We start from the raw sequence: 25,630 nt of genomic DNA on the forward strand, positions 1-25,630 counted from the left end.
ACAGGAGATAAGGCGTTTCTCGTCAAGGATTTAAAAACAGAGAAAATAATTGGATCGCCATTTGATTTCGCGCCTGTCTGGTAAGCCAAATATTGTGAAGACCTAGGTTAAGAGTAGCTATCCCTCTTGGACGAAGTCTGCTGGTAAAACTGCTTGTGATGACAAAGTTGTTTCCTGTGGGATCGCCATCTACGAATGGATTGAAAAGCTAGAAAGCCTAATTGTCTCCGAGAAATTAACTTGCAGACTGAACCCGACGCCTCTAAGTAATAAGGAAAAATCGACGTCTCTCTTCTAACGTTATGTTTCCTTCTCGTACCTCTTGGCTAGGCATGGTAGCTGATGGTCGTATTGTCTGCAACCCGCCTGTAACCACATGGGATGCTCAAAGAGATCATTCACCCTTTCGGTTAAGTGCTCACGAGCGAGCTATATGCACACCAGCAAAGACGACACTTCCTCCATCCTATCAGGAGATTTCAGAGTCAAAACAGCAGAGGCGGTTCAAGGGGATGCGGAAATCACATCAACAGCGCAAAGGCGTTTCAGAACAGGCTAGTAGTACGTATGGGTGCTGCATTTTAGCCCCAATTTGGTTAATCTTGGCTCAATTAAGGTTATAGTTAATCTTTTTTTACAATAGAGAGTCATGTGCGTGTATGCATAGAACTTATCGAGTTTCCAGCCTAAATAATCAGCGATTTCACGATGGATGTCTTGGGTGACAGAGGTGCAATGCACGCCAATGCGTCTCCTGGATGATTGCTGGGAGGGTCTCAGGAAGCAGAAGTGGCTAGTATGGAGCTGCCTTAGCAACTAGACAACGTGACCAATTCTGTTCGACACATGCTGGTCCTTCTAATTTAGTTTTAAGGCTGTCACATCTTCTACTTATATTATATCAGTAGCATATATCGATCTGTACATGAGCTATCACATTTCCACCTTCTTAACCAAGTTCTTTATCATTCGGTACCAAGTAGACTTTTACAGTTTTAGTTACAAAGACCGCTACTGACTACGCTGAAGGCCATACACAATCAAAAAGACCCAAATGTCATTGCTCTGCCCCATTGTCAAATGACCAAGGCGAGAAAATGTCAAGAAAAACTGGTGTTCCGACTTGTAGGGTTCGAAGTGACTCAGACAAATTGAGCAAAAATTTGGTCGAAATAACACAAACTCCCCGTGCATGCAAGTGTGAACACAGATGCAGATGTAGGATTCGGAGTGCGCTTTCAATGAATTCCTCACCTGTCCGTTGTCAGCATTCGCTCCGACAGAAATGCATGTCGCAAATGGAGATCTCTAGAAAAAACATTCAACACCAAAAGTGTCAATCTTACATCTCCTCATCTTCCTGCTGTTTCAGGCCGTGTAGTCACTGCTACCACCACCACCATCTCCATCCGCAGCAACAGCAACAAGACCAGGAACGCCAATTACAATCTGAAGCAGGTCCAACGAAGAAAGTTGAGGTGATGGATTTGTCAAAGGTTGTTTCAAATTCCACTGAAGGTGATACCCGAAGAAAAATGTTGACAATAACGATGATACCAACGGTGGACTCAAAAGGGGAAGGCAAGAAAAGGAGCAACGGATTGGAAGCAGCCAATGGGGTTAGCGAAATCGGCGATGTCTGCCAACAGTTAAAGAAGTGTGTCACTTCGGTGCAAAATCGAATTATGGACTCACTTTTGGTAAGGAATACCAGCACAATTAAGGCGTATGCAAAGGAGAGAAAATAATCAGGACGTATTTTTTTTCGCAATAGCCTAGCCTTGTCGTAATGGGTAACTTCGGTGAGTCCGGTCATCGAGACGAATTCAAGAAGGAACATCACTTCAAAAACTTGCAAACAGTTATTCTAGAGACTTCATTTACTGAGAAACTGAAGAGCTTTACATTGACGAGTTTGCCAGAACATGAAGGCGGAGATCGGGACAGGATTAAATTTCTTCTCCTTCCGCAGTGGGAGCAAAGGTTTTTGGGGCTGAGGAGACGACAGTGTATCGGCCGAACCGTACTTGCCTATGAGGGACCCTCAGGGAAGGATTTTGACTGCTTTGTGGAGGAGGGAAAAAGGAGCATATAGGTAAACTATTGCTTTGTTAGAAGGCTGGTAGCACAAGTGGTTATTTTATGGGAAAAAGATTATCCTTCCCGTTGTTATGCAATAAGTGGTTGTGTGTCGATCAAATGTCCAAATTTAGACAGGCATTTCACTGGTCAGCTAGTTGTTTACAGGAATGAATGTCGGGACTTTGTAGTCGATAGCACCATCCATCACTGAAAGGCGCGCCACCCTCATCAAATCGTTAACGTCCTATCATTCAACATCTCAGTCTGTACTTGAAGTCTTCTGTAGATATGAGTTGGTATCCACGAGTTCGGATTGCCAAAAAAACTTTGCAGAAAGGTGTGTAGTATCACTAGGGTCAACTACCTCCTCTTGGTTTAGTGTTTCTAAGTCGGAGTGGACAAGGCACACTTACTACTTACCACTGCGAGTAGTATCACCACAGCAACTCCTCCCCTTAAGGGTTACGAAATGATAGTCCGCATTTCAAAATGAACACCTCTAGTAGGACAATTACACTAGTTTTTTTGCCTATCGATTTCATGGTTTTTTTTTCATTTTCCTAGTGAATTTGGAAGATAATGAATGCATCACGATTTCCTCAGAAGTGGTGAAATGCAATACTGCTACACAGATGGGATTTCATTTCTGTTTAACTGCCCAAATACATGTAATGTAGGTCTCAAGGGAGACACTTGGATAACTCAAAACTCGCTCACTATTTTCATTTGATTAGAGAATAAAATATGCCGCTGTTACTATTTCTTTTCCGAAACAGTGGATAGAGCAATTTATTGCCCCGGACTCCATTAAGAGTTAAGGAAATTGAGGAAATATCTACAATTCCAGTAAATATTTCACTTCGATGATCTAGAAGTTATAAATTTCTATTCTAGCTCTTAGACACCCTAGGACGTCTTGAAATTTGCGCTGTAGTCCAGTTCTAATCATTGACCACCATCACGCATGGATAGAATGAAGATGTTCTGGAAACTCCTATAACGAGAAGAGGATCTCCGCCTATCTACTTTTGATTTATCGTAAGCGAGAGTCCCTACATTTGAGGCGCCGCCTCCTATACTATTTGGGTTGGGAATTAAGCAGGATCCGATGTTTACACACACACACACACACACACACAACAGATATAACTCGATGGCCACGTTGAACACGCTCATATCTACTTTACCTTCTGCTTCGAAGAAGATCCACTAAAAACGGAACGGTTAATCAGTATATGAAAGGAAAAACTTTGCAGAAGAAAAGAACCTGGTACGATGGCTTGACAAGTGGTACTGTTGGTGATCTATTTAAACACCAACAATCAGCGTTGGAACTACTAATTCGCCTCGACAACTGTTAATCACATGGAGGGTCCATTCAACTCCATGTCATTGTTTATATGCTTGCATTGAGTCAATTTATCAAGGAGTGACTACCATAACCTCTTCTGACTCATCGTATTGCAGAGTTGGTTAAGCCTGATGGATGTGTGTTCTGAACTTGTCGGTCTTTCTAACCGAGGTAGACCCCAAACCGAAAATGAAGGAGCCTCTCGTATACCGCCTTTGGAAACAATGCGGTTATGTGTTAGTAGAATGCCACAACACGCAAAGTAGGATGCTGACTGACTGACTAATTTGTAGTAAGAAATGACTTTTGTGATTTTATTCTCAACTGCTTGTCAAGCAGGTGAACCTAACGGTTGTTCAGTTCCAAATGCTAAAGACACTCGACCTGCGCGCGGTAGGCTGTAGACAGAATTTCACACCTGTTTGTGGATGACATCCACCTACACGTGGAAGAACCACCTCCCATTCTGCTTTCTTCACCAGTGAATCAGACTCGACACCTGAGACTATCAATTCAAGACCTGTCTAGACTGACCAAACCTTCGCAGCCTCACGTGAGTCCATCTCCATGACGGTTACAAAGAACTGTGACCTAACCCCTATCTAGCAATCGCCGCAAAGGCGTCAGTAGTGCAGCCGTGTCTTCCGATTCTTCTAGGTGAAAACTCGGTTGGTTATAACAATTATGTCTTATTGAGCGTTGTGAGATGTCTCAATTTTGCATTTCACATCCGTAGGCGGTAAAATGTATTTTTCAAAGGCAGTGGCAATATACTACTTAAAAGAACAAAAAGCTATTGGCAAACAGAAGGGACTAAGGCGCATTCTAGTGACAGTCTTGACGCCTTCATCACATGACTTGCAAGGACACCCCATATCGATTTACAGACACGCGCTATTGTTTCCTTCCACGCTCTCCGGCCTTTGTTGAAGAGGCCATGATGAGCGTTCAACTTCGCAATCTCCCTTCCGCTTGCTACGCATTGCCCGACGGTCCGACTGCTCAAAATGCTGTCGCTCTTTTCATCTTTACCATTCCCATGGGCACGCTAAGTCAGGATCTGTTTGTCAATCCCATCTACCGGTCGGTTCGCAATACCATCGCCAAACGATGTCACTGCGAGCTGGCGGTATTTGATGGCAATACCATGCTTCAGCGAGCTCACTCCGGTCCCAAATCAGCTCAAAGTCGGGTACGAAATGCCAATGGCAATGCGTCGATGGGTGGAGAGGTCAGTCAGACATGTGCCAGCCTTCTAATCAACATTACAAATACCCATGAACAGGTGCTCTTTGCTCGTGGAAATTGGTTGATTCAGGTGAACTACTTGACGGAGCCCAGCGAGCATCATTTATTTCTCAAATTAGTCAATGATTTCGCCACTCGGCTGAATAGTTCTGGTGGATTTAAACGGGGTGCTGGATCTCCACTAATCAGTCAGGGGTTTAAATGTACAACCCTTGTTGCTATAACCCATGAAAAACTACGACACATCTGGCAGGGCAACCCTCTGGTGCCACCTGAACAACAGCAAAATCAGCAAGTAACGTCAAGCGGAGAGAAACAGAAAATGCAGCCTCTAGAAAAGCATCAACAGCAAAAACAGTTCCTGGTATTGGAAAATCCAAATCTTCCACGTGAATGGGGCGAATTTCCAACCCTACAGCACTTCCCAAGCATTGAAGACCTTCAAACACACATGCCAACACAGAATAGGAATGAAGGGAGTAAAAAGACGCCTTCAGTTATTCTATTTCAGGATAACATAGAAGAAAATAACGAAATTTATGCAAAGCCGTATCAAGGGGGAGACCCTTTTCCTGAAGGACTCCAGAAATGTGAAAAAGCCGTCTACCAGGACGGTGAAGAAGGCAGGATTCGGTTTGAAGGGATCACATCTTTTCTTCGACCAACTGATCACAACTTCAATCATCAGGTTTCGGAAGATCTGACACTTAGTTGTATTGAATGCGCAGAGTACCTGCATGCCCTGGAAGCAGAAGAGAAGGAAGAAGAGCAGGAGAACGACGAGATAGAAGTCCTACTTAGGGAGGAATTCGAAGGCGAGCGTGTATGTACGCTGGAGCAGGAGATTGAAGAATTAGACAGCCTTGTGGATATGGAGTGCAACTAAGGTGGCCCCCCATCTTCCCCCCCTCACCCCACTTTTTCAGTCGAGAGTTGCCAACGTCCTGCTCTCATTTGACTAATTGTTTTTGCGCGATCGTGCAGATTCAGTCAGACTCTTCGTGAATCCGACGATCGGATTTCCTTTATAGATTGAAATAAAATCACATCTGTGAAGGAAGACGATCGTTTCGCTTCTCCTTTTTTATCTGAAGCAAACAGGGAGGCAAAGGTGGCAGTAATATCAACTAAGGGCTAATTGAATTTCTTTACAGAAATTTTGCCAAAGAAAAAATTGAAGCAGTATAAATCCAAACAAGAGGCGATCTATTTTGGCCTTAAAATTTTAGGCGCATGAGTTTGAAGAGGGAGACGCTATCGCGGTGTTCTTGCAGCCATTCACGAGGGTCAAGCTCAAGACGATAAGTACAAGTTTAAGACGGCCAGGTCCATCCTGACTACAGAGAGAGGATCCCTGTGTTACTGCGCTGTCAAGTAGACCAAATGGCAACAAAGACGTGCCTTCACACGATTGGCTAGGCAAGACACATTGAAAAAAGGCACACTCGCAGGAAGCGCCCAACCGTCCGGTCAAGCTACTGCCAGAATACCGAGAGATCCGGAGGTCATAGCTCAGTGGCACCTGATGCCTTCAGGCAGACGAGAGAACATCGCCCATCTTACACCATCGCCCAATTCTTCCGCATCATGCGGACCTTTGCAGTCTTCGGCGAAACAGTTTCCACAACAGTGGCATGGAGTGCTGGATTACATTGACGCAACATTACATAACGCCGTAAAACATAAGCAAACGCAAATTTTAGCCTCCAACGCTCCTGTTAGCAAAGCAATGCAAAGACAACACGATTTGGTAGTGCGTGAGTAGGCGACTCTATTTCTGATTATTGGGGCCAAAGAACAATGACAATGACCCGTGGTAACACTTGAGAGGTGATTGAAACATCACAACTGTAAAAGAATAGGCAGGAAATAATGTGTTAATACGAAAGAAATAGCAAGGCATCATCACAATTATCACCAATAACATTAACAATTCAAATGATTCTTTTGTCTACATCCATCTCAGCATCCTTGCATGAGTTTGGAAAGTGCAACCACCCGCTCGGCTTGTCGCACTGTTGGTCGATCAATCATGTTGCCACGAAAAACAAACGCACCGGCGTCAAGAGCTGAACGATCTGCAGTTTTCGCATCCGCAGAGGTAGAGACAGAGGATAAAGTGGTATGTGCTGCCGCCGCCTCCACCACCTTGGTGGCCCATTCGATTCGCTCTGGGCTCGGTGCGTACGCTGCGTTGGCCGGTTCGACTTGCTTCGGATGAATCAGCTGCTTTCCATCGTAACCCAGTCGTGCGCCAAAGTCACAGTTAAGGCGGAAGGCTTCCATATCTAACGGTAATCAGGCATTTAAATTACAAACCCACTATTTAAGTCCGTCTCAACCATATCCAGAGAGGCTAGCCCATAAGCTTTACACATTGTCACCAAATATTGCCGCGCGAATAGCGCCTCCTGGCGACTTTGTGAGTGAGTAACGCCTGAAAACAAAACAATACTTAGACTTATTCCGTTATTAGTATGTTTAAAAATAGTAATTGGGTCGTTACCTAGACTGGCACAGTAGTCGTCAGAACCGAAAACCATAGCGACCAGGGGGAGTTTAAGGGTTTTTCGAGCATCCCTGCAAATCTCTCGCATATTCATCAGGCTGCTAGCTGATTCAATCATCCCGATGAGAGCTAGGTTAGGAATTGTCGCAATGGGATGTTTCTGAAATATCTTCATTACTTGGGACTCCACCTAACCCAAGGGAACCAAACTTCAAAAGACTAAGTGAGGCATACCCAATGTAGATCAGCAACAGACTCAGTTTTCGGTATAGAGATGTAGTCAGGACCCGGCCAGATACCACCATCGGCCTTCATGGTCTCTGCAGCAGTTGAAAGAACAATGTAGAGATCATCTGCAGCCAGACCCGTTGAGGGTGCATTAATGCGTAGCGAAAGTCCTCGCAGTAAATGCGCTCGGTACCTTTCAAAATCTCGTGCCTGTAGCGACGAAGCGATAGTTTTGCGAGCCAGTGCCTTGCAATAGTGGAATAAAAAGGAGAGTGAGTGGATGCCCAACAGACTTGTTGATTTCCACTTTTACCAAATATATGGGAGAATGGCATTTATGAGTTTAACTAAGAGAGCCTTTTCGGGTACCTACCTGTGCTACTAGTCGCCCAGACTCCCTGCACGTTGGCATTAATCGTGGTAGTAGTACACGCTGTAGCAAGTGGCAAGCCTTTCCCATTAGTAATTACAATGGCCGACGCACATATCATGCGTGGGCTGGTTCAAGCCAGTCCAGACAGTTAACCAAAGGTCCAAGCAACAGCAGTGGAGTGCGTGCATGGCACAGCATATGACAATGGATTTTCTTCTGAACGAATGTCTACGCGTACTCGCGGGAAGCTTCACATGGTATAGTGGATGGGCGTTTGGTCAATCAGCAGTAAGGCATGAAGTGGATGCAAATGTTTAAAGTATGATCTTGCATCTGTTAGTAACGATCGAAACATGGTGGTTCCCTTTCCAGCCTACAGCCTTGACGACCATTCCTGTGGAGCACACCGCCAATTTCGGAGGGGGCACGCAAGGCACTGAGACAGCTTTAGGCTTTTGGCCGACATGGATGACGGGGAGAAACAGGTTGTCCTAGGAGAATCAATCCTACTGACCCACCTTTCTATGCCGAAGTGCATAAATGCAACAAGGAACTATGCCGAAAAACAAATAAAACTTGTACCCAAAGGTCCCGATAGAACCTGAATGCTCCGCATATTTATATGCTGATATCCCATCAGCGACAAATGGAGTGTTAAAGCAAGAAATCCCACCTTATTTTCAGCAGAGACGGCATCTTCGCAGTCGAGAACAATGAGATCTGGAATGGAGGAAGAGAGTTCGGTAGTGTTACATATTCTCTTCATTTTCTTGATCTTCCTCTCTTGATCTCCAGGCACGTAGAGAAAGGAACGCCATAGACGTTCGCTCGGTATCACTGTGGAAACACTTCTTGGCACTAGACACGTCAATAAGCGCAGCATCGACCCCCTCGCAATTAAGCTCCCTATCTGCATCTTGAGATGGAGCTACAAGGACAAAGAGGATGAAATCGGGACGGTCAAATCCGCCCACCCAAAAAATAAAAACATTAGGCAAAACAGTCCCAATCCCCATGATTTGCATTCAGTTAAAAACACTTTGTTCTTCAAAAGTGGTAGAGATTTTCTTATCAGCGATCAAAAGTAATGGGAGCGTACAGTAGCGAGTAGGAATCAGAATTTCTTCCAGAATTTCTTTACTACCTTTATTTGGTGTGGACAAAAGAGGACAAAGAGAGGGAAGAGAGGGTGGATAGACGAGAGTAGGGTCTGACTTGAGCTACAATGGTGGACAGAAACACGGTATTCAGCGCATGTATACATATGCAGAGGAAGGAAAGGGAAAAGACAAATGAAAAGTAAGTGACAATAAGTGGTGATATCGTAGTGATTGCCACTTTCAATACTAGTATCATCATCCATAAAGTTGGACCATTCGATCACAGCTTGGCGTAGGGAAGCGTTTCGCATGTTCGTAGGCTGCTTCGTCCCGAGTATAGCGAGCTCGATATAATAGGGCTTCTTCTACAATTTGAGAAAACACGTGGGTAGGGGATCCTAGTGCTGCTGTAATGCTTTTAACTTTGGCGTTTTATTACAACAAAATTTGTTCCACGAGAAGCTTTTCGGTCAAACTAGGAATCTCGAGTTTGTAAAGGTAAGGAACGAGTTACATCGAGTAAAAACTGCACTTATTTTTCAATACAGTCCCCTGTTGCCACGTCTATCCTTCTCGCATTTAATAATTACCTGGGAGGTTTCCAAAAAATTGCCAGCACGGCTGAACCATCCTGGGACAAACTAACTTTTCAGAATCGCCAACTTTCGAGCAAAATTGTGTTCTTCACGACTCTAGAAGGACTTATCACGTGGTAAGTTACTTAGTTTCAATCAGACGTTCGGGATCAGGAGGGAGTTTAATGTACACGAAAAATGGTCACAGGACTACCGAGACCCTCCGTGATAGATGAAAATACGGCCGGACGTATTTGAAACTCTTGTATCATTAAGATATCTTACTGCTGAATGACAGCATCTCATCACCAAACCTTGAGAGGCTTGAAGTGGCCTGTGCAAGTGGATGTTTGCATAGTGACACCATAGCCCTGTTTGATTAGCTAGGTGAATTCCTTGAGATATCAATATTGGTTCCATTCAAATGATTCGTTCTGAAATCTGTAGTGCCCATTTACGTCCAGCCACTCTCTAATTCGGCCTCATTTTAATGAATTAGTGAAGCGAGTGAGAGGATGTGACCACTGAAGATGGCGTGTTCAAAAAGAAATGGTAAAAGTTTGCCACCACACAGCAAAGTATACAAAATACATATGCATACATAAACAAGAAGCAAAGAACTCAGGCACTTTGAGGTTAAGCGCTCGTTGGTAATTGAGAACTCCGATTGAATTCCTACCGAATTAAGTAAACAAATAAAATTAACGCCCTTCCAGATTATTAACAACCGAGGGAATCAAACTTGTCATGCAATTCAACCTACCACTGGCGTATTTATAAGAGTACATGATGGAAAAGAATTTTAAAAATCCTCCCTCCCCCTCCACAAAGTGCAGCAACTAATTTACAGTTCTGGTTACCTAAGTAGAGTAAACAAGTGATCAAACCACACGGAGTACAGACAGACTATCCATACAAACACTGCACGGAGATCGAGCCGACCCCTTTCTACCATAATCTTCAAAAAGGCCATGGCTAAACTGCACTTCCTTGAAACAGATGCAAATCCCATTGACAAATAAATGCGATGACAAGGGATTTCACCGCTTATTTTGCCACGTTATAGACAGGACTCGAAAATGGTACTCACTTTGTGCGCGTTCCTTGAAGCACTTATCGCGGAGAACGTATAGATGTTGTTCAAGCACTTGATTTTCTATATGACGTATGGACCCGTCGTATTCCTGTGGAAAGGTTTCCTTTACATAATAGGGCAAGCTGTGAGCTTGCGTGTGACGTTGTACAGTGTACTTTCTTTAAAAAGTGCAAAACAAAATATTTATCCACTACATCCTCAAGCAAATTAATTAGAATAAGGAATGAATTAACTTACGAAGTCCGCTGAAGACTAAAGACGGGATCTTTGACAAGAAAATTACTGAGGAATGAGAGTCCGAACAGGATAAGAAGTGGTAAAATTTGGATGTAGGCGAAATAATTATTCTAGGATTGGAGGACGAAAAAAAGAAGAGAAAGTTTTTAGCAAGGAAAATTTATTTAAAATACGAATCACAGGGTCACAAAATAAGTAGGTGCACGTGTCTATTTTAGAGACGTAATAATTCCTGCAGGAATCTGCTCATCAGTGATAGAAGGAACAGAAACAGTAAAGGTAGTATTTGCAAAATTGAAATTTCACCCTACGGGAAAGAAAGAAAATCAAACACCCAGACTTGTGGTAATGCTCTACTAACAAAACACTAGAATTTAAAGTAGCTTTTAGGATCTAACAAAGCATATTATCTTATGGACTTATCGAAAGACGAGCATGAAACAAGAAAACAACTAACCTCATGATTGGAGTCGTGATGCTGCGCGTGTCGCGTGTATCTTACATTCTGCGCGAATGGAAAGCCACCATTGAAGAACATATTGATAAATTCAGCTAGAGGAAAGATAGTAAGCCCCCAAAAACACCTACCGTCAAATCCGGTGTTGCCATCAAAAGTATAAACACCGTGTCGACGTGTAACAGGGGGGCGCTCCTCATCAACCGTGCCGAATTGATCGTAGTGACGACGTTTCTCGGCGTCTACTAGAACATTAAAAGCATTGCCAATTTTTTTAAAAGCTTCTGTTGCACCGGGCGCCTTGTTTTTATCCGGATGAAAACGTCGCGCCAAGCTAAAGCAGGGTGACGAAACCAGCAAACGGAAGCGGTACCTTTTGTAGGCTCGTTTAATATCATCCTCGGTAGCGTCTTTAGGAACCCCCAATACGGAGTAGAGATCTTGACAAGCCATAATTCGGCGAACAGATTCGACTTGAGACTTTGTAAAACTCTTCTCTTCCGATCTTTCGCGTGACCGACGAGATTCCCCGTTTACGGACTCATTTCTCGAGTGGCTAACAGACCTACGCCTCCTTACATCTGTGTCTCCATTGCCAAGTGATATGAAGTCTAATGCATAATGATAGGAAAGCATTAGCTACCGGGAATATTGACCCCAGGAAACAGGTTTTTCGCCTTTTTAGCAAATCGCATCGCCTCTGTGGTATTACCCTGTTTGAAATATGAAACAGCCCGTTCCACACAAAGAACCGCAGCATCACGATTTGCCTCCATATGCAGTTTAATACGCTAAAAATTGGCCTACGAAAACATTGGGGATTAACTAGGTAGTACCACAAAACCGAAACCACAGGAGGCCCACTAAAAAGGACCGCCGCGATAAACAATTTGCATAAACGATAAAGAGTTCGATCATCTACAATTAGAAATAAAGCAACTCACAGTATCAACGAGACCTAAGAACCAAAATAGTCAGCAAGGCACCCTTTAATAAGTAAAAACTGAGAAGGCAAGTCGTCAACTAAATATTTCAAAAACTATCCATCAACGCAACTACTTGAGAGGTCATTTACAATTAATAAGGCACTTCGGGTGCTATTCGCAACATATTTAAAAGGTTAGGTATTTGGTTCGCATGAATCATAAAAGTACTTCGAACTGTTGCGTAGTTGTCAATTATGGCTTAAGATGTTGTAGAATTCCTCGCATATAATGGCTAATTCCCATAATCAACTTGCCAGATTTTCGTTGTAATGTTGTTTTTTGTTCTTAAGAATATGCATGATAAAATTTTTAAATAAATCACGTGCGATCCGCACACATCTGCTGGAACCTAATGAGGTAAATTTGGACTTTTTAGCCTAACTGCGGTCACTGAAGAATAGATGTCTTTGTTACACATCGCATGTTTTGGTTTCACATAGTTTCAAAGGCAATTTTATCCGCAAAAGTAGGTACTTCAGCTTTGTTGCTTTTTATGTTATGTGTTTTTTGAATTTGCATTATACATTAAATGGTGGAACATGTTTTATTTTTGACATATCAATTAATATAATTAGGTCATTATTGGTGACCTTGAAGGACGGCTAGAGCGGTTTTCGAATTACCTTAGTTGTTGGCTCATGGAGATTGATGAGGAGTATCCGTTGCACTCTTGTGCTTTTCATGGGTCACCGGAGTTTGAAATGTTAATTAGAAATGCAGACTTGAATCAGATAAATAAACGGGATCCCTACGGTATGTTTTGCTCTTTTGATAATATTTTGCATTGTAGGAAATACCCCCTTGCATATCGCTGCAATGTTAAGGGATGAAAGTAACCTTTTTGCAAATTCTTTTTTTTAGAAATTTCAAAGTTTTTGCTTGCGAGAAACTGTGCCCTAGATATTCGTAATTCACTAGGCTGGCGACCCATTGATGAAATAGTGGCTACTGGTAGCGAATTACTGGGTAGTACCTATTTTCTTTTCTTTAACTTCCCCTTAAGTACGGCAAGGTTACCTCCTTTTCCGCGAGCAGCTCAGTAATAATGGTCAGAGCTCTCTTATTTCTCAAAACTTATTGAAAATTCCTGACTGCATTTTGGATTTCCGATGGGAGTTTCGAACTTGGGGTGAGCGACATTCCTTTACATCCTAGATTTTGTTGTGCTCTGACCTAATTTTTTGTGAATTTGATGTTACATTTTAGTCCCCTTTCTTGCTCGCCACTTACCTTCGGATAACTGCAGATTGTTCAAAAAGGACAATCTTATTAGGTATGTCAAGTCACTGGCACATGGCTTTATTCATTTTATATCCTCCGAAAATTATTATTTTTCTAAATTCTAATTTTTAAATTAGAGACTGCAACTTTCTATTTTGTCAATACGTACTCAATAAGCCTATTTCACCAAAATAAATGGGTAGTTTTTATAGTCTTAGATGTTGGTCCCATTTAGCGCTTCTAATTTAATCGAAATTTGAGGATCTAAATGTACTTATCTGAGGCGCTATTTTAGCTCCTAGTTCTTCTTTTTTATCTCATAGACTTGATACAACACTGTTGGACTTTAAAAATCGTAGTTGGGTTCGCGGTCAACTGAGCATAATTGTTGACGGGAACAAACCGTTTAAATCTCGCACTTGTCTCATTGATCACGAGCATCGAAGCTATCAGATCCTCGATGGAACGGTAATATCGTCTTTTCTCCTTGAACAAAGTGGATAACACTATAGTTTGCTTAACTGGAGAAATTCCGTTCCAAATATTTGATTTGTTTACTCAACTATTGACTAAAATAGAAAGTTTGTTACGAAAGAGACCCTTTTTATCTAGTACTTTTGCTTGTTTAAAGAGGTTTATATTAGCTTCATATAAATATCACCTTTCACCGATTTATTGGGTCACTCCTTTGGACCATCCAGATGGCGCGGGAGAACAGCGATGAATGGCTTAATGAGACTGTTCAAACCTCTCTCCACATGCCGCTTATCCGAATGCACATGGACTTCACTCGACTCTCCTGCAAGAAGGAGACCTCAAAGTTACCATGGCTAAAGGACAATGTCCCGGAAAAAGTGAGTCATTAACTTTAAAATGTATGCACGCATCTGTGGCGCTGTATCGCCAGGTTGGCATCATTTTTCATGCGCTAATCTGTCAATATTTTGAGTGTTTGTTGGGTACGATTAAAACAAGTAATAGTCACCCAAATTTACCACCTTTGTCTTCAAGGTTTTAAGGTCTTTAATTATAGTGTGAAAGCTGGCTGTCACATTGGTACTCAAGTAAATTGAAATCGCATAATGGAAACTACTCAAATCTTGCTCCATTTCTGTCCCTTTATACGTTTGCTATCGGCATTACCTATCTTTGACGTTCAGATTTTTCTAACCCTAGTTTAAACGTCACACCTGCGTGACAAAAGGTCTAAGCCCTGTGTCTGGGGCCACAAATAAACGACATCTGTTGGGCGATGTTCTGTAGAGAATGCAAATTCGGGCTCACAGGTACGCACGCCACATACACATTGTTCCTTCGTTCTAATACCTACCTGGATCTATTCAAAGTGGTTCTTGCACCATTGCAGCACTTTCTCCGAGCTCTCCATCATAAATCTGTACGGATTTAGCCATTTGGCCATTTGAAGCATCGAATAGATTCCGTCACGATGTTATCAGTGTGGTGTTCTGAGTTGTAGGAGTTTGTGAACACCCTATTTCTAAACGTATAGAAGAACTCAGAACTCTGGTAGCTTTCCTGACATGAGAAGAGATGTGCGTCACTGAGTTGGAAGACTGAAAAGACCTAGTTGAATGCAACCCTAATTGGAGTACGTGATTGGCGTCTCCAGTGACCTTACTTCCATACTTGACCCCAAAAAATAGGTGAATTTCGTAGCACTTTTAGATCCAACATCTTGTTTAGTTGGGGCATTTGAAAGTACAAATCCCTACTCTCCTGATGCAGTACTGTGGCCCGCTCACATAAACTTGGGGATATTGTGCTCCTGCACAAAACCGAGTTTCTGCTGGAGGCCAAGTGAGAAAAGTAATATGCCTTGATATATTGATAGCGAAGTGATTAGATGGTTAGACCTCAACGTAGTAATTCAACCATCAGAGACTGGAATTTCTGCGTAGTTCAATAAACAAATATCAAAATGCTAAATTGCTTCGGATCTTGTTTTTTGAACTCCCCATGGTCACTGTCCTACCTCGACCCGCACAATACAGCCGGTGCTTCGAAAGTCAACTATTAAGCAAGAACGGTAGCCATGAGGAGCAGATAGGCATTTTATTTTGGCCTCATTAAAGTGATGCGTCGATTCCATTTTTACTGAAGTTTTTTAGTCAATGAACTACAGGACTTCGTCAGTTAGTCCTCTCTCAAGGCTAGGTAATGTTCTAGAACAGATACAGGACACTTTCCATCTCGTTTCAGTTGTACCCAACCATCTATAAGGATTCCCTCCAACTAGTAGGGACGTGGAGGAGACAGCACTTTCTCACTTGATTCAATGATCCTTAAAAGGTGTAAGTTCGATGTCGCTTGAGTCGATTTTGACAACCCTTTTGCCACTTGCGGCAGATGTCTCCTCTCTCGGTTTGGTGACCGATCGTAGAAGTAGGATGAATAATCGGGTTTCGCTTGTCACCATGGCCACCAGTATGGCGCCCCAGATCATGTTGCAGAGGTACTCTTGATATAGGATGCTGTGACGATCGCAGAATTTGTAGTAATGAAGTCAGCTGGTGCGGATTCCTAAACTTAGGAATGGCACTAATATATGTTCGAGGTGAAGATGATTGTCCAATTGAATTCTCCTCATCTCACCATAACACTTCTTTCTACTTTCTTTTTGACTAGATCGGTCCCTACAACACACAGAATTACTCCATTAATCACGTCAAAATCTCTGTGAAAAAGAGATCGGAACACCTAACCAAAGAGGATGTTCGATTTCTTTCCACCCTCCATTCACATATCAAACAGGGAACTGTCAACAGTGCTGTCAAGGTTTGTCATTTCTTTCCCCTAATGCCGCTTTTTGAAGGCCCGCAATACCTGTTAGTATAGATGGCACGTGAATTGTGAAATGGATTTCATTAGTAAAACCAATGTCTTGCGATTCACATTTCACCAAGTGAGCAATAATTTTAATGGTAAGGGTGATTGGGGGTAAGAGGGGCTAGGGGTGGTAGAGAGCCTCTTATTCTACTGCCGCCTACTTTGACGTGATTACCACTTGGGTGGCTGCCTGCCTAAAAGGCGCATTTGCTAGCACAACAAACACTTTGCTAGGTGTGCTAGGTTATGGCAAAATTGATCCAAATTGAGACGCTCTCTACGCAAATGATTGCATTACACGGTGTGATTTCACACTCTTGCAAAACAGAAGAGAAATATTTTACTAAGGGGAAGTTAAACATCATGAGGTCTGTGAGGGTGGTGAATTAGTCAACGCGGGAATAGTTGCGGAAAAAAAAAAGTTAATTTTAGAGAACGAGGAAGTACGGGACCTTGGCATGAAAAGCCAACTTTGGCTGGTCTCTTGAACACCAGGCGACCCTGCACCACACTGACAGGAGGCTGGACCTTTTGCATCACTGCTGAGTGTCCGAACCTCCCATTACCAGACAGCTTGGACTACAGCCTGACGCGGAAGGCTCCACTGACCACTTTGTACTGCTTACAAAGACATGCCTTTTTATTAGTTTTAAAAGTATGTATTGCTTTGCCTGGATCGGCGTCTCATACAGTTCTTGAAGTGGGTTATTTATAAGCACGCAGAGATACTAGGTGATTCTTTGCATACCTCGGTGGCACCAGCCTCTTAATCCGATCACAGAAGACTTCACGCATACTTTAAACTTATCGACTTGTTGCGATGTTTTTACTCGCGATGACCTCGACTGAAATCTATGCGGGTATGTATTAATACTGCCTACTAATACCAACTGCATAAATCATGTATTTTCACACGTTTTAGTTGGTTCAAGATCGTGCCAGTGTCGTTAACGAAGAAACAGCGGATGGAGTCAAGCTTCCACGCCTCACACCACGTGTCACGTGGAGGACCTATCGCAGTTGGAAACTACAAGGCAATGACCTCTATATTGGCCGAAAACCTGTGCTTAAACTACAAACCAATGAGATGAAACTCAATGTCGCCATGGTAATGCTCGATTTTTATCTCACTAACCTCACTTGTAGACAAACGAAATCGACTTCAATATCACATAGTAAGTTAAAGTCACTTACCATGACTTATAAAAGTAAATAGGTACTGACGTTTTCATTTTTTTTATTATTATTCATCCTTTTTCCAGCCTCTTGGACATGTTCAAATGTTTCTCACCTCTTCGTAAATTTACGAAACTAGACGAGACTATTCTCTCCTCTCTTCCACCGGGCTTTCCCGTGCGAATCGGTATGTCTACTTACATGTTTTAGCAGCTAGTTGATTTTGGTTTATGGTGAGCTGAACCCTATATCTTCTGCAGAAAACCACTGGTTGTACGAAAATTTTCTTTTTACATGAATGTCATATTTCGATTTGTAAACCGTGAAGTGGCATAACGCCTATTATGTGATGTGCATATATATGCTGAAGTATTTGATGTTACTGAACTATTGTGACGCCCTTTAGTTCCAAGCTCACCTAATGTCCCCCATAAATTTGTTTTATTGCACTACTTTAAGGCCATGCCGTTTATGTGCCTACTTTAATCATTCACTTGTACTATAATTATTTGTCCATAAACGCTCCTCCGTCTTTATTTTATGAATATCCATATTGGGGTAATTACAACCCCTAATGATTTTCAAATTTGTTATGTCGGCTTCAATGTTTAGCGTCAGGCGGACGTACTTTATATTTGTAACTTCCAAAATGAGTCGGGGGCTAGACGACTTAAACTTTTCAGAAATTTACAAAAGAGTGCATTTTCGGGCATTAATTGTGGGATAATTATTAAGCCATTCAGTTATTCTGGGGGGTATTCAATCAAGTGTAGAAAGTTTTGGTTCTCCTTGACTAATCTACCCGTAACATGGGACCAAACACTTCCTTCCCATTTACTTGAACTTTCTTAGAGCAGGATTGTTTTTTCTTCCTTAGTTTCTCTCTACAAGTAGTTAATTGGGGAAGAGGATGCGTAAATACACTTCTTTCAGTTGTTTGGCGAACAGAGGTCGGAATGGGCGCAGGAAGTGCTCCTCCCCGTTAGCGTTACGAGTCATCACGCTAGGATTGAGTTAGTCACATTTCCCCTTTTTGGGGATTCAAATTGCCCGAAATCTGGGGGAATTTTGTCTAGAAACGACTTCTTTCAATGTTATTAGATGCTTATATCTTATAGCTAAGTCAACGGCAATTTTAACCAAGGATCATTTGTTTCCCTGTTGTTTGTTAATTTGTGGAAGAGGATCTACAGCAGTGGGTGCTGCTTCTCTATTTTTTGCGTGTTCTTTACTCAACTCTCCATATCAGGACACTAACTTGAGTGGAGGCTTTCATTACCTTTGCTGATGTGGATTAGTCCGTACTTCCTCCCCGCCTCCCATTCTCAATTGCAAATCTAATGGGTCAGTTTGGCGGCTATAAGAAACATGAATGGGATGTTGTGCTGCCTTTTGGGAAAGGTGTTTTCTTTTCGCCATTTGAATAGCTCCGGCTGTTGCAGTTTAATGTGTTTGGTCTTTAACGGGAAGCCCATGCTAGGTATGCACGCCTCCTTAACAAGGGTCGGAATAGACGAGCCCAAAAGCCATTCCTCGTTACAGGTCAGTCACCAAACAGCCCTTTCTCACTGCTCAAAAAGTCGGGTCATCTACTGCCAATGCGTATGAAATGTAGAATCCTCTCAGCCCTTAACCCTAAAAGGCTTATAGACCCCAAATTTGGCTTATTTGTAAATCACTTTCTCTTGCCCGAAACTCGTACTATGCAACGATGGCACGTTACCGCAGACAGCTTCGAGACATCAACAAAATCTCTAACTCATAAGCCTAATGTACAGTGCGTTGAGTGGCAATTTTTTCCCTCAGTAGGCGATCGTAAATTTGAAGATAGTCTGCCTCTACACTTAGAACCGCATCGGTAGTGTAGCAACTCCTTTTATAGCTATGCAACACAAGAGTCTCGTTTTGACTTAGACGGGCCTTGTAACTACTTCAACCAAGTCAACTTATTGTTTGTTTTACGCAAAAAAGAAGTTTGTTGTTATGATCTTTGCCAATGAGCTCCATCATGGGAGAGGAGAGTGATTCTACTACCGTTTTTTAAACAAAATTAATTAATGTCCCATTCACTTGGCCGGATGACCGTGCGGTCTGGTAAAAAACTCACAGTGCAGCGGCTTGATGATTTGGATAAGAATTTTTTTGTTTTGATGGGCAAATTTCTTTACAAAATAAATGCAACACGCTACTTGTTATGTGACAAACGCAAGGCAAACTATTTCATCCACTTCAAATTAAACAATCAATGTGTCAGGTTGGATGACAACAGACTACCAATTCGCTGTCAAAATGACATTACCAGAAAGCGGTAGTTTTCAATGGTGTGATTTTTTGCCAATCGGTCAGATAAAGTGTTTTGTCTGTCTTGGCCAATTTGCTGCTCTACTTTTTTGTGACAGTAGACCAGGTAGCAGTGAGGAGCACAAACTCTCAGAAGCTATCAAGCATGAATGCAGCAAATGGCGTCAACCTCCCACAAGGTGGTTGTAATTACGGTTATCAGTGGCTCCCCCAACCGTGATGACTCCATTTCCAGCTCTCCAACACATAATCGCCTGCTGAAATTACTCATAAGGTGGACAAATGTTTCTTCATTTCCCGCTGCTTGGAAGCTCCTGTTTGAGCGTATTCCTGGTTCTTTTTGATCAAGAAAAGTTTTATCACCTTTCTGAATCAGTTTCATGCTTTTCTTTTTTAAATAAACTAACTTTTTCGAATCGCTTCACACTCAGATGTTCCTGTATCCCCGGGCATCACCGGTCGAGTGACCTTCAAGAGTGTTGAACTCTGTGAGGGAGACAAGATGACTAATTCGGGTTTTGTGCTTCGAGATGAACTCTTTAAAATACCCATGGGTTATATCTCCAGTGATGTGCTCTAAATCCATGGCGCCTTCTTGCCCAATTCATAACCTTACAAATTTGTCTTCCCCTCTATTCCCTTCTCCCCTCTCCTCCCCCTACCTCGACTAATGCTGTGATGACTATTATTTCTTTCTTCTTTCTGTTTTTTTTTTCACAAAATTTGTGTATTTTTATGTAAGTTCTCCTTTAACAGTAGGCCACAAATTGAAAAATAACCATTTTTTGTAAATAAAATGAACCAAGGAACAAAATTGATCTTAATTACTGCCCAAAGCGGTGTTTATGATTGCGTGTTACTCTCCTGCTCAGGTTGGCTCCAACGAGTTGGTTTAAAATTAGGAAAACAGAAAAGTTCGTGAAATATTAAATTATTTTCTTAGCTAATTCTGTTCACTTAAGTTGGGCTTACTTAGTGACACAAAAAGGCCTTGAAATTGATGAGGTTGGGTGGATGTGGGGGGAAGGTATTTACGAGGAACGTGGGAAATCGTAATTCATTGTGTCTGCGCCTCCTATCGGATGTCTACTTTGATCTGGTAAAGCGGCTGCCTATCAGCCTGGAACTAATAGTACTGCAATAATTTCAGCGGAAATTGCATCCCCAGGAGGTCATTGGGAGCTGGTGTCACGTCCTTGTGATAGAGCCTGTCTGCGGGATAATGCTGTTCCCTCCTCTTTCATAAAAGTGGACGCCACAAGGGTGGGTTGCTTGCCAGGCAGTGGTATTCACATGACTCTCTTTTTAGGGAAAGCATGAAAGTCGTCAGTAAAAATTTAGGCTTAAATCACTCCCGTTTTTTTCCCACTTGTCCACCCTACTTTGTATAGCATGAGCTGATTGTCAATTATTGAGAAAGGAGTTTTGTCAACACCTAGAGGAATGCGGAAAGTGATAATGAGAATGAAGTAGCGTTTCTTCCCCCATCTTCCATCCTAAGTTGTATGCCTTCCCATGGGTCAGTGTTGCGGTGAAGTCTTTCCTTCAACTAGTTGACCACTTCAGAATGCTGCCTAGGTCCCAACTAGAACAGAGCGGCAAGTACTTCCAAGAGTGGGTCTTTATATACCAACGAGCATGGATGATGTTGATTAATCAGGCGAACTGAATAAGATGGCAAATTTTGAGCCACTCTAGAATGTTTGGGAATGAGACACGACTAAAGGAATCTCCCAAAAACATCCCAACGGAAACGCTTTATGGAGTTGTGGACATCTCCACCCGGTGGTCAATTCTCGTTATATGTCAGTCGGCAAATAAAAGCTCCTGAGAGAGGTGCATTAATCGGTACTTAATGGGGGTTCACAGATGAGGATACCGTACTACTGAAATGACACATGTCCGTCCTTCATACTTCACACGCTTGAGCGCTCCAGGCAGCCTAAATCCAGAGTTACATAGAGGCACGAACTCCTGCTCTAGTACCTCCACATCCTTCATTAACGCTTGAACGTTGCCTTGCTAGTAGGCGAGGGTAAATTTTTTCTTCCTTTTACGAGCCAAGAGTTCACCGCTCGACTTAATCACATCTGCGATGGCAGTATTAACTCCTTTTTCTTTAAGCGATTTCGTATTTTATCAAGCAAATCGTTGGAACCACACATGACTGAGGATTTTCAAGTTGATCGGGTGGATATTGGACACAAGAATTCGACAAGCCCTTCTAAATATACCTGTGAGTGAATATGCTATATGCTCATGGCGTACCATGCTACTGAAGTCGGTGACATTAGTAGCACCTCAACATACGCTTCAATTCACTATCACAATTGGTATCTGTCACCCTATCTTCACTTTTTTGATTCGCAGCTTTTTATTGCGAGATAAAGTAAATAAATAAGCGTATTTGACTGACATAATAAATCAGAAAAATATTCACCATTTGACAACTGCCATTATTGTCCAATCCTAAAACAGAGGAAAAATGCTTTGATTGTCGTTTTTAAGAGCTTAAGCAAGCAACAAAACTCGAAGGAATTGTTAAAATTCCCCATATAGTTGTAGACAGATGAAGGTTCAGAGGGCACCGCAACCGTCCCCCCCAATAAGTTATTGGAGGTCAAATGGTTCAATAACCAAGCATGATCTTCCTTGTATTTTTTTTCAATTTTGTACTAATTCCCTAGAAATTTTAATTCACAAACTTATAAATCGATTAAAAGACTAAACTTTTCCAGGACCTACCTTTTAAAAATCAAAAAGACTTTTAATTTATTTACTTACATACTAAATTCCCATTCACTGTTATCCAATGGACATCGAGGGTGCGCACTACTTTCCAGCCACCTTTTTATGCAGTGCAAATGATATGCATGCTAAAACATACAAAAAATGAAGTACAAAAATAGGGAAACAAATTTGAACTCCTTTATTTTGACTCCTTGAAAAAGCATAAAATCTAAGGAAAAGGGGCAGTATTTCCTCTTTTAATATGTGGTGACTACCCCTTGTAGCCACTGGTCGCGGGACATGCATGCCTCATGTTATTATTAGCAGTGGAATGTAGAAAGCATTTTTCTTCGCATTTGTCAAAACGGAGAACTGTCAACATACAAATAAATTAAAAGGAAGGCGGTGTTTATATCGGAGCGTGTGAGAGATGGAAGGAGAGGAGAGAGAGAATAAATTTCTAAGCACACTTTTACCGCCTTTCCTTCGTAGCATTAAAAATATGCTCCACGAGGAAAGAATGAGAAAAGAAGAGCAAAAAATTAGAGAAAGCAGTGCTCTATTGTTTAACTAATTTTTCGCTTAATACATAAAAGTGGAAAAATTGCAATATTTACCTTCCTCTCAGTGCAGAAAGAACTCATCAGAGAGAAGAAGTATACAATTTTCCTTCGACAGGTTACAAGACAAAAGCTTCTTTCCTCTCGCTCCCTAACTAGTGAATTTCACTGTTACTTCTGCCATCTCACCTGCCTATTCTGTCTCGCATATGATCGAAGGGGGATGGGGGTCAAGGTATTAGCGAATACCAAGAAAATGGGAAATTAGCAGAGGGAGTCAGTATCCGTCCCTCCTTCTATTGTAAACTGAGAATAGTATGAAACCTTGTGCTGATCCACTAATTGATAACTTTCTAGTAGGAATGGCTTAAGAAATCAGGAAACCTGTCTTCCTGTCCTTCCAGCAGGAAGCGATGCCTGAGAAGTGTGAGCTGAGAAGAGGGTAGATAATATGTCGAATCGACTTTAAGTCGCCGCGTGGAACAGACAGACTCCATTCACATCCACCACACCCAAACAAGAGTCAAGATCGCAGACATGGCACAGAGTAATGTAAGCAGTCTTGCTTGACCAGCCATATCTATGTTCCACAAGTCCCCGCAGAGTTCCCAACAGGCTCTTACAACGAGGTAATCTGAAAACTCAACTTCACAAACCTGTTTGTTTAGGCATCTCATATCGAGACAGTCTTCTCTCTAATGCTCACTTTTCATTGTCAGTGAAGTAAATTGAAGTAGGCACGTAACCACCGATTGATGCAGAAAGTGACAATCCCTCATATTGTCATCCCATCCTCTGTCTGGTGAGGCAAAGTAAATGTTGCATATTTTGTTAAAAGTTGATTAGCAAACTAAATGCCTGACACTAAATTACCCGACTTATCGGTTGACCGACTGGCTGACAAACCAACGGTCAAAATAAGATGAGAGAAATCACCTCAATTACATCAAATATTAAGAGACTTAATCAACCCTCTTGACTCAGGAGGTATGCTGAGTAGGACCTAACGCATGCGACGAATAAACGTGCTGTCGTCAGTGTAACTGCTTCGACACCTCGGATGACCTTTGAATGCGTCGCTTCATGGAGTACACCATTGCAAATTCACTATGTGGCAATGTAGACAAACAGTCAGGCGGGCAGATCAACAAATGGGAAGAAATGTCTTGAGCTATCTGATCAAAAAGTGATCCCCGTGATATTGATGAGGAGGCGAATGTGGATGAGGCTAAAGATGAGAAATGGTTGCACAAAAGGTAGCAGGTATGTTTGCCTCGCAATTGGAGAATTCATGAGACCTTGTCATTTAATCGACAGCAGTGTTTGGTTAATTAGTCAAGTGATTAATTTGACTAGAGCGGTGGCAGTAAAGACCAGATGGAATCACACTAGGTTGGAGCAAACAAAGTCAAATCGAATAAGGAGGGGCATACCTGACCATCAAAAACGCGGGTGAAAGTGCTGTGTAAGACTAAACTTGAGACTAACCCGTTCTGGTCGGCAACGTTCACCACCCTTTAACGATTTTACATTGTTCTTAACTCTGTTGCTGATTGGAAATATGAGGTAAATACTTCTTTCCCTTGTCACAAATCAAACGTGAGCTTTTTGCATACTACGGGTGTCAAGTAGACTTTTCACAAGCGACTTTTACGCTGGTATTTCTCGCTGCCTCTTATGAATCAATTCAGGTGCTACATTATCCCCAACTCAACAAAATCTGCCAAACCCACTCTCTATAAATTCAAAAACTTAGTGGCTTTTGCCCAGAGACATTGGACTTTTCCTTTGCGCCATATAACAATTAACCTTAACAACCTTTCCATTAGATTGTGACGTCTGGATTAAATTATCGGATCTGAGAGTCACAAATACGTGACATGAGTACTTTACCAATTGAGGCGACTAGTTGTGCCCAGTAGTGTGTTAATGAGAGATCTATTTATTCAAAACAATAAGAGTCAGTGCCTTCACACCGGTCTCATGGGTGCGTTTGCATAATATGGCGCATGCGAAGAAGGTGAAGAATAACTCCTACATGATTTTTTTCTGTTGGCCATCTTCTCTTGCAAATGTTCATGTTGCCCAATCGGTTGGTTTCTACAGCTTTCGCACTCACGTCAAACATGACTGTTATGCCTCCGTATGTTCATTTCCAAGGGCATACAAAGCGACTATTCATTCATAGGACTTAGGTTATAAATTATCATGCACCTCAGGCTCCGCCCTCTCCATGTGCAAGCCAAATGCGGTTGCAGGGAGGAAAAGTTACAAAAACATCCGCCAGATCCACTCCACATGGAATGAAAGGGCAAATAAAGGGAAAGGAAAAGAAGAAGAGAGAATATTCAAGCGTACTGTGAAGATGGGCTGATATATGTCTACCCATGAAAAGAGACCACAATGTTAGTTAAAAGCTGTGTACAATTGACAGGTACGCAAGAAACACTAGGTCAGCTCAGGCTTCTCTCCATACAATTTACCCACTATGTCAGTTGACATTGAGAGAGTAGAGGCAAATATCAGTCCCCAAATCGAGAGACCTGTCCATTT

The 25,630-nt window shown here is 42.2% G+C and overlaps 4 protein-coding genes across 4 annotated transcripts in view; 2 read left to right on the forward strand and 2 right to left on the reverse strand. All coding sequences in view use genetic code 11, as the record gives it.

Moving 5' to 3' along the window:
* Positions 1-4,286: 4,286 nt before the first annotated feature.
* Positions 4,287-5,567, forward strand: EGR_04375 (hypothetical protein; the record flags this gene model as incomplete). Its single annotated transcript, XM_024493624.1, has 1 exon — positions 4,287-5,567. One exon carries the CDS (start codon positions 4,287-4,289, stop codon positions 5,565-5,567), a length of 1,281 nt encoding a protein of 426 aa, XP_024351945.1.
* An 885-nt stretch (positions 5,568-6,452) lies between these two features.
* On the reverse strand, positions 6,453-12,032 carry EGR_04376 (DnaJ subfamily B member; the record flags this gene model as incomplete). Its single annotated transcript, XM_024493625.1, has 12 exons — positions 6,453-6,529; positions 6,739-6,969; positions 7,005-7,118; positions 7,188-7,380; positions 7,425-7,664; positions 8,465-8,719; positions 9,165-9,256; positions 10,557-10,720; positions 10,800-10,909; positions 11,257-11,351; positions 11,388-11,867; positions 11,900-12,032. The coding sequence occupies 12 exons, from the start codon at positions 12,030-12,032 to the stop codon at positions 6,453-6,455; spliced, it is 2,184 nt and encodes a 727-aa protein (XP_024351946.1).
* An 848-nt stretch (positions 12,033-12,880) lies between these two features.
* On the forward strand, positions 12,881-20,367 carry EGR_04377 (Ankyrin repeat domain-containing protein 13C-B; the record flags this gene model as incomplete). The annotated part of the gene is made up of 10 exons (XM_024493626.1): positions 12,881-12,995; positions 13,246-13,371; positions 13,449-13,515; positions 13,787-13,931; positions 14,165-14,317; positions 16,110-16,259; positions 17,233-17,418; positions 17,457-17,485; positions 17,573-17,673; positions 20,219-20,367. The coding sequence occupies 10 exons, from the start codon at positions 12,881-12,883 to the stop codon at positions 20,365-20,367; spliced, it is 1,221 nt and encodes a 406-aa protein (XP_024351947.1).
* Positions 20,368-22,567: 2,200 nt separating this feature from the next.
* Positions 22,568-25,630, reverse strand: part of EGR_04378 (RING-box protein) — a gene marked incomplete at both ends in the record, with an annotated part of 6,259 nt that continues 3,196 nt past the window's right edge. The window contains one exon of the mRNA XM_024493627.1: positions 22,568-22,663. Coding sequence (XP_024351948.1) covers positions 22,568-22,663 — 96 coding nt within the window. The remainder of the gene's footprint in view (positions 22,664-25,630) is intronic.

The sequence above is a fragment of the Echinococcus granulosus genome, assembly GCF_000524195.1.
Source record: "Echinococcus granulosus chromosome Unknown EG_S00027, whole genome shotgun sequence".
Taxonomy (NCBI): domain Eukaryota; kingdom Metazoa; phylum Platyhelminthes; class Cestoda; order Cyclophyllidea; family Taeniidae; genus Echinococcus; species Echinococcus granulosus.